Raw genomic sequence first — 13,545 nt, 5'->3', positions numbered from 1 at the left:
ATCTAATGGCTATTTGATTATTTAGGCTTCCCATATTATTATTATCCTTGTCACATAATAGCCTTTATGTCCATAATGTCATAGGATATCTAAGAGTTACCCACTTGTTTCCAAAGCAAATTCAGCCATTCCACTCAAATGTTTACAGTAAACAGAATGGAAACTTGTGGAATCATCTTCCTCTCTCATAAATGAAGCAATAGCAAAGTGGTACAGCATCTCAGCTGTTCCAAGTTCCTCAAATTAGTTTTACTTTTGCAAAACCAACCCTCTAACTTCCTATATTCTGTGAGCTGCTTTGTGAACAACATGACCGGCAGCCACGTTTGTTGTAATTTTTTAAATATGTGGAAAAAAAGCAAGATATCAACCATGTATTACCTTAACCAAGATGCCAAATTATCTAACTTGTTTCTCCAGGCAAGCAGCCCAACAACAGGGACAGCTCCCAGGAGCCAGTCAAGGTTGTCTGTCTGTCCATCCACTCAGGACATCTGCAGGTAAGTGCTCAGCAAATGATCCTATTCAAAAATCTTTAGAACAGTGTTTTGTATTCTTGTTTGACATTCTGAAGCTGTGTGGCTCTCGCTTCTGCCTTACATTGTCCATTAATTTATAGTGGCTTAATTTTTTTTCCTTTAGTGCATTTTCTTCATTTGATCTTTATTTACCAACTTCTGGTCCATGCTATCCTTTTCATCATTCTCTCTCTCTGTTTTCCCATGGCTTTCCTCTCCATTCCCATTTCCTATCCTTTGCCTGCTGCTTTGTCTAGATCTGCCATCTTGCATGACATGTCAGAAGATGCATTTGAGCATTGCACCCCTGTCATGGTGCTGAGCCCTGCTAGGAAGGAGTCTGGTAAGAAATCAGTAAAACAGAGGCCTAGGAGGAGGAGAAGGGCCTCTGAGAGATATGAGCATGCAGAAGAACAAATAAAGGGGAGAAGAAATGATTTTCACCTCCAAATCTCAAGCCCCAGATGGAGTGAACTTTACACAGATTCTTCAGATTCATCTTCCACAGATGAGAGTCATTGGATTCAGGCAAAAAGGAGAGCTCACGTTAAATTCCTGTCACGAAGAAGAAGGAGAAATAATAATAAACCATATGGAAACTTGGATGGGTCGTCCGCTCCTAATGGAATTGATCTGGTAGATTTGGGATCCAAAGGTGAAAAGCATCAAGAGCTGATTGACTGTGAGAGTTGCTCTTTAAATCTCTGCAGAGGAAAAGGCACAAGCTACTCAGAACACAGTCTTTCCCTGCCGAGAGAATCCTTTCCGATTAAGAGATCCTCAAGGAACCAGCAGGAAAGCGAAGGCAGGTACCACCACAGGGATCCTCAGCTCTTGCATAGTCTTAGGCAAAATGAAGCAATCAAGAAAAGATTTTCTGAAGCAGATTCCAGCACCGAAATATTGGCAGGAGTAGAAGGCAGCAAGTATGTGGATGATGCAGCGTTCCAGGTGAATAACTCTGTTCAGAAGCCTCCTGCCACCTACCATGACGAGTCTGATAATTTAAAAGTATGCAGGTCAGTCACTATAGAGAAAAACTTGATGCCATCCAAATAGATCGGATGTGTGTGTTAGGTGTGAGTTAGGTGTGTGTTTGTCACCTACCCTCAAAACATAGCATTTATTCATACTGTTATTTGTCTGATTGCATATGAGGTGATAAAACAAGAAAAGGTGGGTTTGAGAAGAACAATGTGGAAGTATCCATGGATTTGAAAGTTGTTCCAGAATAGAATTAGATTTGCCCCTTCCCCTTCTTTTAATTGAATAGTGATTTATCCTGGTAAAGGAACTGATAAACCAGTAGAATCTTTCACTTATTCTGGAAAAGACAAGACTAGTGGAAGAAATATGAGAGTGTGTGAAACCTTAGACTGTTCAGTGCAAATTTGGTGAACAGTTAGCACCCTGACAGAAAGATATCAAGACTTGAGGTTTTAAGGTCAAATTTTTGTATCAGAAAAATCTCCTCTGCAGTTGGTGCTAATTTTTTCTCCAATTGTCTGACTCAGCAGGGTAATTCAAGACTGGAAGGACACAGAAACAGGTCATGGACATATCAGTGGGGTGCTAGAGCCTTCAGGGAAAGAGAGCACATTAACTTCAGTAATAATCATGTACTAAAAGGTTTCAACATGTAGACATTTCACAGTTATAAGACTGCTTTCTTGTACTTTTTACCCAACTGTATACATTTGCAAAATAACAATGTTAAAAATAATTATAGGAATATCCATGCTAACATGCACGAATGAGACAATTTTAAACAAAACAAATATTTTTAAATTTTCCTAGTATACCCAGTCATTTAAGTTGGTTGGATTCTGTTTGGGAGCAAGTGAAGTGTTTGTTGCATAACGCTTGGTTGTTTGGGCTTGTTTATATGAAAGTTGAAGTTACTTTATAAAACATGTATGTGAATCACATGACCCAGACAGTGTTGCCTGTGTCCATTCAGAGCAGGACAAGAAGGAGAATTAAGCTGTGAATGTAAATAATATGAGAGTGGTTTGTTTCTCTGAAAGTTTTATAGGATAGTCACTCATTTACTCATTTATTAAAATGCTCATTCATTTATTCATTCAAGCATCTATTCTGTATCAGGCTTTATCCTAGGCATTGAAAAATATTATATTGCCTAAGATTTATACAATCTTTGACATCTTAGAGCTTACAGTCTGACAAGGACAACAGACTCAAACTATTCCACAGTTAATATATAGTTACAATTGTGATAAGGAATATGAGAGCATATAACAAGGAAGCTTTACCTATTCTGGGAGATCAGAGAACTCTCTTAAGGAAGTGACAGGATGACTGAGGCTCAAAGAATGACAGAAATTAATCAAGGGAAAAACAGGGAAGCCCGTCCAGGCAGAGTGCCACCACACGAAGCCAGGAGGAGGGAAGGAGTTGAGCAATCCAGGGAACTGAAAGCTGGCTCTTGTGGCCAGGGTGTGGTGAGTGAGGGGGATGGGTGGTGGAGATGAGGACCCAGAGGTGTTGAGGGCCATGTAAAACATGCTAAAAGGGATTTAAAAGAGAAGCGACACCACTTGATTTGTCTATTAATGTAAGTTTCTTGTAATTTTTTTAATATAATTTAAGTGTGACCTTGCTACAATGTTGGAGGATGGAATAAAGCACTATTTCTAGTCTAGACTGAGAACTTCCCACTTGCAACCATCTGTTGTTATTCCCCAAATCTACTTCCAACATAATTTAACGAAAGACAGTCAAAGAAGGTAGTTGTAGACTTAATGGTAATTGGAGAAAAAAGTAATGCTTGCAATTAAAGTCTTAGTGGCTGGTTCTCCTAACTTAAAAGCACTGCTCTGGAGGAACATTTCAAAGACAGGATATTTAACTCAAACTTCTAATAATGAAAGTGAAATCGATGGGCCTATAGTTATGATTTCTTGCTGTGGGTTATCACCAAAATATACCCACTAAGCAAATACTATGGGCAGTGTATTATACTAGATGCCGATGACAAAAAGCAACAAAAGACTTGATTCTTCCCCTAAGTGCCCTATCATCTAGTGGGAGAAATTGAGTGCATACCTGAAAAGATGAAAGTTCAAGACAGTGCAGGGTGAGTTTAGAAAGAAGAATGCTACAGGAATTTGAAGAAGGAAAAATTGCTGAAACTGGAACAGTCTGAGAACACTTTAAGAGGTGGGATTGGGACTGAGAAAAGTAGAATTTAGATTGGCAGAGATGCATGGATGACATCCCAGGCACTCAAGGCAGGGGAAGAACCATGAGCCCAGACAGGGATGAGGGAATGACACTTAATGTGCATTTAAGAATTTTGTGTGAATTTATGCGACTCGGTTGGAAGGTTTGCATAGATTGAAAACAACTAGTTTTTTTTTTTAAAGACATTGTGAAGAAAACATGCACATCCTTCCAAGGGGTTTAACTCTACTCTGCACATCCTTGTTTTCAAAACGCTTCAATGAGCCTCTTGGTGCCAAAGAGGCTGCTTCAAAACCTGAGGACAGATCAAGGGGATTGTGCTCCCTTTAGCCCATCTTCAACCAGAGAAGTTTCATGATTATCTTTTTTTACATAATGGGGTTCTACATAATAGTCCTTTAAGAAAAAAAGGAAGATTCCACCGCAGAAAATAATATAGAACAGCATTTGCTACATAAAATAGGCTCGGTGAAAAATAACATGCGGAGTAGTCACAGTGTCCCTGAGGGTGTACTGGGGAAGGAACCTAGGTTTAGGAGAACAAGTTGTGATATGGTGGAAGTATCTTACTTTGAGGTAAGTAGGACTAGGATGTTAACTGAAAGGGAGGGACAAATGGCATACTGGCATTCCACTAGATGAATAGGAACAATCTTAGTCTTGGAATTGGTGAGAGCATAAGACAAAGCAGTCAAGAGTGACTCTAAACCTTGGAACTTGGGAGACAGTAAATGCTGATGTTACTGACAAAGGCAGAAGAGGTCAGAGGCAAGTTGATTTGGGAAAGACATGATGAGTTCAATTACAGGCAGGCTATTTGTGGTTACAATGACATTTCAGGGTCAGCTGTCCAGTAGCCAATATGTGACATGTCACTGAAACGCAGGAGAACAGTCAGGGCTGAGTCTGTATAAATTTCCAAGCATTAGTGAGCTATACACAGACCAACACTAAACAATTGCATATTTACAATTATTGTTACCATGATGTATTAGCGCGGGGCAATAGCACAAAGATTAAAAATAAAAATCTTCTCAAGGCCAGGGAGGACATAGATTTGGGTATCATTCTTAGGGAGGTGACCGTGATGCCTGGAAAGTGGATGAAATCTCTAAATGAGATCACATGTAGGAAAAAAGCCTCCAGATGGACACAGCCTGAGCACCAAGGTCCCCTGTGCGGAGGAGGAAGATTCCCCATGAGAGAAGCAGCAATTGCCTGTGAACTTGCAGTCCTGCTGCTTCAGACATGCATAAGCCGGACCAGTCTCAGCCACAACCACAAAGCAGAAGAAGCCCCTAAGCCTTTCCTCCTTTTCTGTTCCTGGCATGTAGTCCCCATGTGGACGCTCTACCCTCTTTCCCACCCTCATCAAAGCCTTATTCAGAGAGAGTTTCTCCATTAGCCAGTCATAACTTACAGGAAATTTTTTTTTTTTTTTGGTGAGGAAGATCAGCCCTGAGCTAACATCCCTGCCAATCCTCCTCTTTTTGCTGAGGAAGACCGGCTCTGAGCTAACATCTATTGCCAATCCTCCTCCTTTTTTTCCCCCTCAAAGCCCCAGGAGATAGCTGTATGTCATAGTTGCACATCCTTCTAGTTGCTGTATGTGGGACGCGGCCTCAGCATGGCCGGAGAAGCGGTGCGTCGGTGCGCGCCCGGGATCCGAACCTGGGCCGCTGGTAGTGGAGCGCGCGCACCTAACCACTAAGCCACAGGGCCGGCCCACTTATGGGGAATTTTAAATCATGCTGTTACATCCACTGTTGTGTAGTGGGAAAGGCTTTGCCTTTTTTATAGAAAAAGTTACATTTAAAAAAATGAATTACATCATGTTAACCCATGCTTGAGACTTCTCAATGGCCTCTTAATTGCCCTCAGTGGCAAGTTCAAAATCTTCAATATGATTTACAAGTCATATTGCACGATCTATCTATCAGATCTGCCTTTCTGGCTTTAACGCTCACCATTAACAATGACCTATTCATGCTGCTCTGTCTTCAGTTCCCTGAAAGAGCCCAGGCTGCCCCTTTCAGGGCCTGGACTGCCTGCACATTACCCCCTCTGCCTTTCATCAGACTAACTTCTAGTCATTCTTCCTTGATTTAAATGTCTTTTCTTTAGGGACACCTTTGTGATTCCCTAACCAACATTCAGGTCCCCTGGTAGTCACTTCCAGAGCATAATTTTTAATTGCTAATGTATAGGTATTTTTGTGATTGACTGTATCAGATTTGTTCACAGTGCCTGAACAGTGCCTGGTAGATAGCACATACTCAACACAGTTTTTGAATGAATAGATTTAGGGAAAATGAATTTTTCTGAGGGAGTCATTCTTACTATGTGAACTCATAGCACTAAGTGGTGGATTACTTCACCTGCTATGGAGTCAACATGTAAAGAATACTCTGCACCAGCAGTTCTCAACCTAGTGGACATCAGCATTGATTACAGGGCTTGTTAAAATACAGATCGCTGGACCCACCGCAGAGTTTCTGATTCCCATACTCTGGAGTTGAACCCATGAATCTGCATTTCTAAAATGTTCCCAGGTTGTACAGATGTTGATCTAGGGACCACATTTTGAGGACCACTGTTCTGTGCTACAAATTCTCCCTGGGCTTTCAGTGGGAAGAGAAAAGAGAAAAAGTAATTGAAAGGATGAGTTTGGGAAGCATAATTATAGTTTTCTATCATATTCTATTGAATGCTGACAAAAAGTATAATTAGATTCCTTTCCTGGATTTCATACTGTTACAGCAGTATAGTGTGGATCATCTCACTAAAACCAGAGACTGACCAAGTCCCAACTTTACCAGGAACTCACATGGCATGGTTTGGCTATTATTTCCCTTCAAACCCACTTCCTCTTCCCAACTACCCCCATTTCTGTCAGTGAGTCCACAAATGCCCAGACTTTCCAGTTTTTAACTATTTTTCTTCTGTATTGGATCTATCTAGTCTCCAATCAAGTCCTGTCATTTCCTCCTCCAGATACTGCTTTTGGTCTCCGCCTTCTTTCTCGTTGCCAGTGTCCCATTTTTGTCCTCCTCTATACTTCCATTCTCTCTTCATATCCACCCGTTAGCCTGCTGCCTCTTTGGGTCAGGACTCTTCTACCAGGTTAAAATTGACTGTAACCAATTCAAATGAACTTAAGCAAGAAAGGGAGATATTAGTCACAGAAACAGAAAATCCAGGTTTATAGATGGCTTCAGGGACTCTAGAGATTCAAACAGTGTGGTTCTCTCACTCTCTTTCTCCTTCTCTGTGTGTTTTTCTCATTTTCCCAACTGCAGACAGGCTTCCTTTATACAGTTGAGAAAAGAGACGTTGTGGACAGAGGTAGTTTCAGGCTTACATTTTACTGGCAGTGACTTAACAGAAAAGGGAAATGTTCTCTTCAAGCAGTTACACGTGAAATCCCAGGGATGGAGTATAATTGGACTGCCTTAGGTCACATCCTTGGGCTAATCACTGTCACCATGGGCATGGGGCATTATGCTTGGCCCAAGCCCTTGAGTGGGAAGGTTAGATTTAAAATGTGGCTCTTGGCAACCCCTCCAGAACCTTAAAAATTGGGGAAAGGACATTTTAACAACAAAAATAACAGTACCAGTACCAGAAGAAGTGAGAAAAGGATTATAAGCAGAAAAAAAAAAGAAAGAAAGAAAACAGTAGCATTCGACTACCATCAAATGCAGCTCTTCCCCTCCTAATGTCCTAAATGTCTTTCTCTTCCTTTCCAAATGCCCATATTTCAATATGCTTCAATATTCACCTCATTTTTATCCTCTTCCATGAAGCTTTTCCAAAAGCTGGTTCACAGTGATCTTTTCTTTCTTGGAATTCCTGTAACCTTTATAGTCAATATCACATATTAAGCATTCAGTTATTCTCTAGTAGTTCATGTGTGTCAGTTCTCTTTTCCCTTTAGAATAATCTCCTTGAAGATAGGAATCATGTCTTACACCTATCTTGTGCCCTCTGTACTCAGAATAATTCTGGCATTTAGCAATTGCTCAAACAACTTGTGGAATGGCTTCATTATCAGTGAATGCTAAGAGAGGAGACTTGCAAAAACCATGGGGACAATAATGGGAATTGAGTATTACAGGGTAAGACAAATAAGGAATATTGAAGTCCATCAATGGTTTCTTTAAAAGAAGAAGGGCCCAAAAGTAAATGATAACTCCTGGTAATGTTCTAGTTCTAGCTTGGGTCAGATGGTGTGTTTGAAGGTATATATTTTTATTATTTTACTATAGCCTTCATTATGCGTATTCTCATTTTTTCATTAAGAAAAACTTTTGAGGAAAAATTGGATGAGAAAATGCTAAAAATAGTCTGTATTTTGACTTGCTTAATTCTTGAAAGTTGCAATAACTTTAAACTGGGTGTGGGAAAATGCAGAGATAATTTCTAAAATCAAAATGTTCATAGCAGAAGACTACTTTTCAAGAGCAACAGGGTCATGATTTTTGACAAAGCACTAGCATTTGTAAGATTGATTTAGATAATTTTTGAATAATAGGCCTGAGATCCTAAGAAAATTGTGCTTGCAATGGACCCTTTTTATCCATGTCATCCTACCTGTGTACTCATTTATTTATTCATTCACACATTGAACAACTATTTATTAGGAATTTACTGTGTATCAAGGCAATGTTCTAGAAGCTATAAATACAGTGGAAAATACGGTAGTGGTCCCATCCCTCATCATGAACTTATATTCCAGTTGGTAAGACAAAAATTAAATAGTGAAAAGCAAAAAAAAAAAATCAATAAATGAAGTTAAAGGAACACATTGTATCTAATAGAACAAAGTGAGTTTCCCTGAGGAACTAATAATTAAGGAGAAATCCAAAGGAGAAGTAAGAGTAAGTCAAGCAAAGAGAGGAGGTAACCTGTTCCAGGAAAAGGATGTGGCATATGTGAACACCCAGAGATGAGTGAGATATGGGGCAGAAGGATCTCAGTGTGGCCGAGCCGAGCAGACAGCAGCAGGAGAGGAATGGCAGCCAACCACGGAGTTCATTATCAACCACAGTTAGGAGTTTGGACTGTGTTCTAATGACAAGGGGAAATTTAAGAAGAAGAATGACAATGTCACTTTTGTGTTTTGAAAGATCACTCAAGCTGCTTTTGGAAAATAGATTGGAGGGGGCAAAACTGAAGCCAAAGGGAATTGATTAGAAAGCCATCGCTGTGTCCCAGGGAAGTGGTTTTGGTGGCTGTGAGAATAAAAAGGTGTAGATAGATTTTGAAAGTCTTTTGAAAGTAAATCAAACAGGACTTGATAAATTGCATGTGTATCTCAAGTCTCTGATTTAGAAAACTGGGTAGATTGTAGTACCTTTTACTACTGAGAGAACACATTGCTTGAGAGACAGATTTAAAAGGAGAAAATGAGTTCAATTTTAGACGGGATAGTTTGAGGTACAAGACACATATCCAGAGAGATATCCAGAAGTCAGGTGTATATAAGGGTCTAGAGTTCAGAAGGGGCATTTCGACGTTAGATGAAGATTATGAAGTCTTGAGCACATAGATGGTGACTGTCAAGATCTCCCTTGGAAAATTCGTAAACTGAGAAGATGAGGACATAAAGAACTCTGTGGAAGAGTAACATTTACTGGCCTGGAAGAGGAAAAGAAGCCAACAGAGAGAAGGAGCGGAATAGCCCAAGAGGCAAACGAAAACCCAGGAGTGTGTGAAAGAGAGAATTGTAATAAGTGGAGGGAGAGATGAATTTGGGAGCCTGTTTTTGTTTTTAATTGAGAGAATCTTTGAGCTAAGAGAGAGAGAGAGAGAGAAATTGAAGATGCAGAAAACTGAGAAGATTGTTCATTTATTAAGGTCCCACAGAGAGGTAGGAAAGGATGGGGCCCAAAACCCAAAATAGAAGGATTGCTATGGCAAGGAAAACAGATATGTCTTTCTTTGCAAAAGAAGTAAACAAGGAAGTGATACATGTGGACAGATATAGATCTACAGATTCAAAGTTTCTTTTTGATAGTCTTGTAGAGTAAGGGGTTGGTTACAGGGTCAAACATCCAGGGAGATTTGAATTTCAGATAAACAACAAATAATTTTTCCTTGGGACATACTCTTACTAAAAAAGTGCTTGTTCTTTATCTGAAATTCAAATTTAACTGGGCATCCTGTGTATTTTTGCTACTTCTGGCAATGCTAAGCATAGCAAGATAGAAAAACGTTATTGAAGGTCCTGTTGAGGTTCATAACTATCAGTTTATGTGACCACAGACTGCAGGAAGTGTAATTTATCTCTGCAGTGCGTCATTTAAATGCAGATGCAACCAAAGAAGGCAATTGAACGTAGACCTAAGGGAGTGATATCATGAAACATCTAGGTTTTACATTTAGCACAATCTTCTATATATATCCTGAAATAAACTTGAAATTTAAAAATTAAGACAAATATGCTTTACAAATAAGATTTTTGAAGTAAAATAACATTTCAGTGAGTAGTTTTGCTCTCAATATTTATTTAGAGAAAAAAGCATACTTCTCTTTACCTTAACCTTTCAGGCAATTATTATAGTCATTGGGAAGACTGGGTTCATAGATTCACAGATCATCTAGGTCACTTTCCAATCTGCTCTTTGAAGACCCTTGGAACATCAGCAGACGTTATCATCTATCTCTTCCTTGGACATATTATTTCCTGGGGAAGCCTCTTTCCTTTCAGAGTCTCTAATTGTGAAAATGTTCTTTTAAATAATCAGCCTGTGTCCTTGTATTTTCTACCTGTTAGTCCTAGATTTAGATTCACTCAGTAATAGATATTTTTTTTACTTTTGCTACATATTCTGTACTTCTTTCTATTATTTTTCTGTACAAAAATGAGACTGACGTTCTAAAGTCCATTCCATAAGTAAAAGATAAGCTGTTCAGAGCCTTCAATATTCAAGTGAGAAAGGTCATTCTAAGTGACCTAATGAGAAGCATTCATTTCTAAGAGGTAACAGACTCTTAAGAAAGTTCACAAATTTATTCTCTTCCTTATGCCTTTGCTTTTGTTCTGCTGAGTGCTGAGTCTTGTAGGAATTAATAACAACTTTCTCCTGTTCATTTTAATAACAGCTGAGTTGGTAGGAAATACAGGTATGAACACTGTGGGTAACCTGCCAGAGATAGTTACTTGGGGTTACTCAACATAGAGTCACAAGGTCTCACTTTCAACTCTTGCTTTCTCTCTGCTTGGAGTGGTCAAACTCGGAAAAGGTAAAATGGCCCTCTCTTCACTTATATGATCGAAAAATTAGAAAAATAATATGTATTGCCAATGTATACATTACGACTATGATACAATGTTTTAGAACAAATTTCTTTCCTTGAAATGAATAATTTTATTCATTGCAGTCCTCAGTAAACATTCAGATATACGCTATATTACTTTATTTTACAGAATAAAGGTTCTCCAACAAGGGAAAGAAAAAAGTTTATAATGCCACATTTTAATGTTTAATGTGATTTCACACAGTGTATCAGCATTTATCTCAGTGATTGGTATTTTAAATAAACAAAAACAATGAATTAAGACACTGATATATATATACCATGTATATATGTGTATATATACATACACACACACGAAATTTATGAGAAAAATAACTTGAAAGGCTTGTAGAAATGGCATTTTATATCTAATTTTTTTATATACCTTTCAAAGACATGCCTTGTTCTTAGCAGGTTTTTTTTCTAATTGTTTTCAATTTGGGAGATAATCTTTCCAGGAATGGAATGACAGTATCATCAATAATACTAATTGTCTTGACTGGTAAATTATCTTATATGACCAAAACCAAGTGGATTGATTAATTACCTTCTAATTTAGCTAAATAAGTCACTCTGATTTTTGGAAATAGCATGTATTCTGTACGCCAATTACTTAACAAGTTGTGCTTTTAGAAAGGGAAAAAATAGACATTTCTCTGCTTGTAAAACCATCTTACAGTAGGTTTGAATATCAAGCAGGTATTTTCCAACCTCAGAAAACTTCAGGCAAAAGTAGATAGAAGTATGATGCTCCTTCAGACGTATAAGTCAGTATTTACGTATTATAAAGCTGTTTATACTGTGTTACATTTATCTTTTCTTTGGTAGTTTATAAGTTTGTTAAATACCCAATTAAAACAAAGTGCAAAACATTGAATAAGAAAGAATGAGATAGTATTTATCTACTTAATTTAAGAACAATGTGTGTTCAGGATTACAGTTATTTTAAACTATGTGCTTCCTTTAATGAACTTATATCTGTTTGACAATATGCAATTATTTCTGTCTCAAAAAAAAAAAGAAAAATACGTTATCTCTTCTCTCACTCATACAAATTTATTCTTAAACGTATATATGTATATATTTATGCAAACAGAATGTAAACACTGTGTATAAAAACTGATGAATATTGGGTACAGTGCTTGTTGCTACCAAATCATGGTTTATAGCTGAGAACTTATTTATAGCTTGAACATTTCCTCTGTTTCTAATTACCACATTCAGGTTCTCATCTTCCTTATAACTGTTGTAGAGTAGTTATAAATTCATTTCAAATCTTCTGCAATCGTCCTCAGACACAGGTAAATTTAAATACCAGAGTCTAATTTGAATCAGAAATTAAAATGCCCTTGGAACAACCTCGGTGAGTTCTTTTGTTCATAGCACCCTGAAAGTCCTGAACTCAGCACGATGCTCTCCTTCCCACCTCTGTCCAATGGAAGGAGGACTCTAGGAGTCTGTTAGTTCCCCTTCATTCTCTTCCACGTTTATGCAGAACTGAAAAGGCCATAATACAGGAGTTTCAGTGTTTGGGAAGCTTCCTGGAGATGGATTTTGCTTTAGATATTATACTGAAAACTTTCTTCTTTCCTTCTTGGTTATCCAACAAGTGATAATGAAAATCCCCCTATTTTCTGCCTAACTTGCACCACTTTGTTCTCATTTGGCCTCTCTGGTCCTCACCTTAACACATTCTGATGTCTTCATTTTGGAGATTTTTAGACATAAGCTAGCTGACAGCTCTCTGAAGGTGTAACCAAATTAAAATATTTCATCACACTGTAAGATAGTAACAATGGAGAAAATAAAGGAGGAATAAAGGGCCGGCCCCGTGGCGTAGCCGTTAAGTGCGCGCGCTCCAATGCTGGCAGCCTGGGGTTCGGATCCCGGGCACGCACCGACGCACCACTTGTCCGGCCATGCTGTGGTGGCATCTCATATAAAGTGGAGGAAGATCGGCACAGATGTTAGCCCAGGTCCAGTCTTCCTCAGCAAAAACAGGAGGATTGGCATGGATGTTAGCTTGGGGCTGATCTTCCTCAAACACACACACAAAAAATAATAAAGGAGGAATAAAGAAAGAAAAAAATAACTAGAATGAAATAGAATTTTTTTATAATGCAAAACATATTTATTTGTATGTACAACAATGGGGATTAGGATACTAGATAGATATACACTGTCATATATACAATATCAAATACACTGTCATATATACACCGTCAAAATATCCCATGCATCAGAGGAATCCTGGTTCCAATTAACATATGAAAGCCTCAAAATTCTACCACCCCTAACTCAGACCTATGAAATCAGAAACTCTGGGAGTGGCACTCAGCCATCTAGTTTAACAGGACCTCCAGGTGAGTCTGATGCATGCTAAAGTTTGAGAAACACCGAAGTAAGGATTACAGATAATAAAAAGGCAATTGTAATAGAGTGTGTTCATGCTGAAATGAGGTAAATATAGGGTGTTTAGAGTATAGAGAAAAGGAGCCTGATGCAAGTCTGTGCATGAGGT

At 38.5% G+C, this 13,545-nt stretch overlaps 1 protein-coding gene across 3 annotated transcripts in view; it reads left to right on the top strand.

Annotated features, from left to right (window-relative positions):
• The window catches only part of MARCHF1 (membrane associated ring-CH-type finger 1), a 433,802-nt gene that overhangs the window by 350,579 nt on the left and 69,678 nt on the right, over window positions 1-13,545 (top strand). For 2 of the 3 annotated variants that reach the window (XM_058550299.1, XM_058550298.1), the window contains one exon: window positions 421-500. In XM_058550299.1, coding sequence (XP_058406282.1) covers window positions 421-500 — 80 coding nt within the window. Of the gene's footprint in view, window positions 1-420; window positions 501-775; window positions 1,538-13,545 lie in introns of all 3 variants that reach the window. The other variant, XM_058550300.1, reaches the window with a different exon arrangement.

Source organism: Diceros bicornis, chromosome 11 (assembly GCF_020826845.1).
Source record: "Diceros bicornis minor isolate mBicDic1 chromosome 11, mDicBic1.mat.cur, whole genome shotgun sequence".
Lineage (NCBI taxonomy): Eukaryota > Metazoa > Chordata > Mammalia > Perissodactyla > Rhinocerotidae > Diceros > Diceros bicornis.
This window is presented reverse-complemented; position numbering and strand designations above follow the sequence as displayed.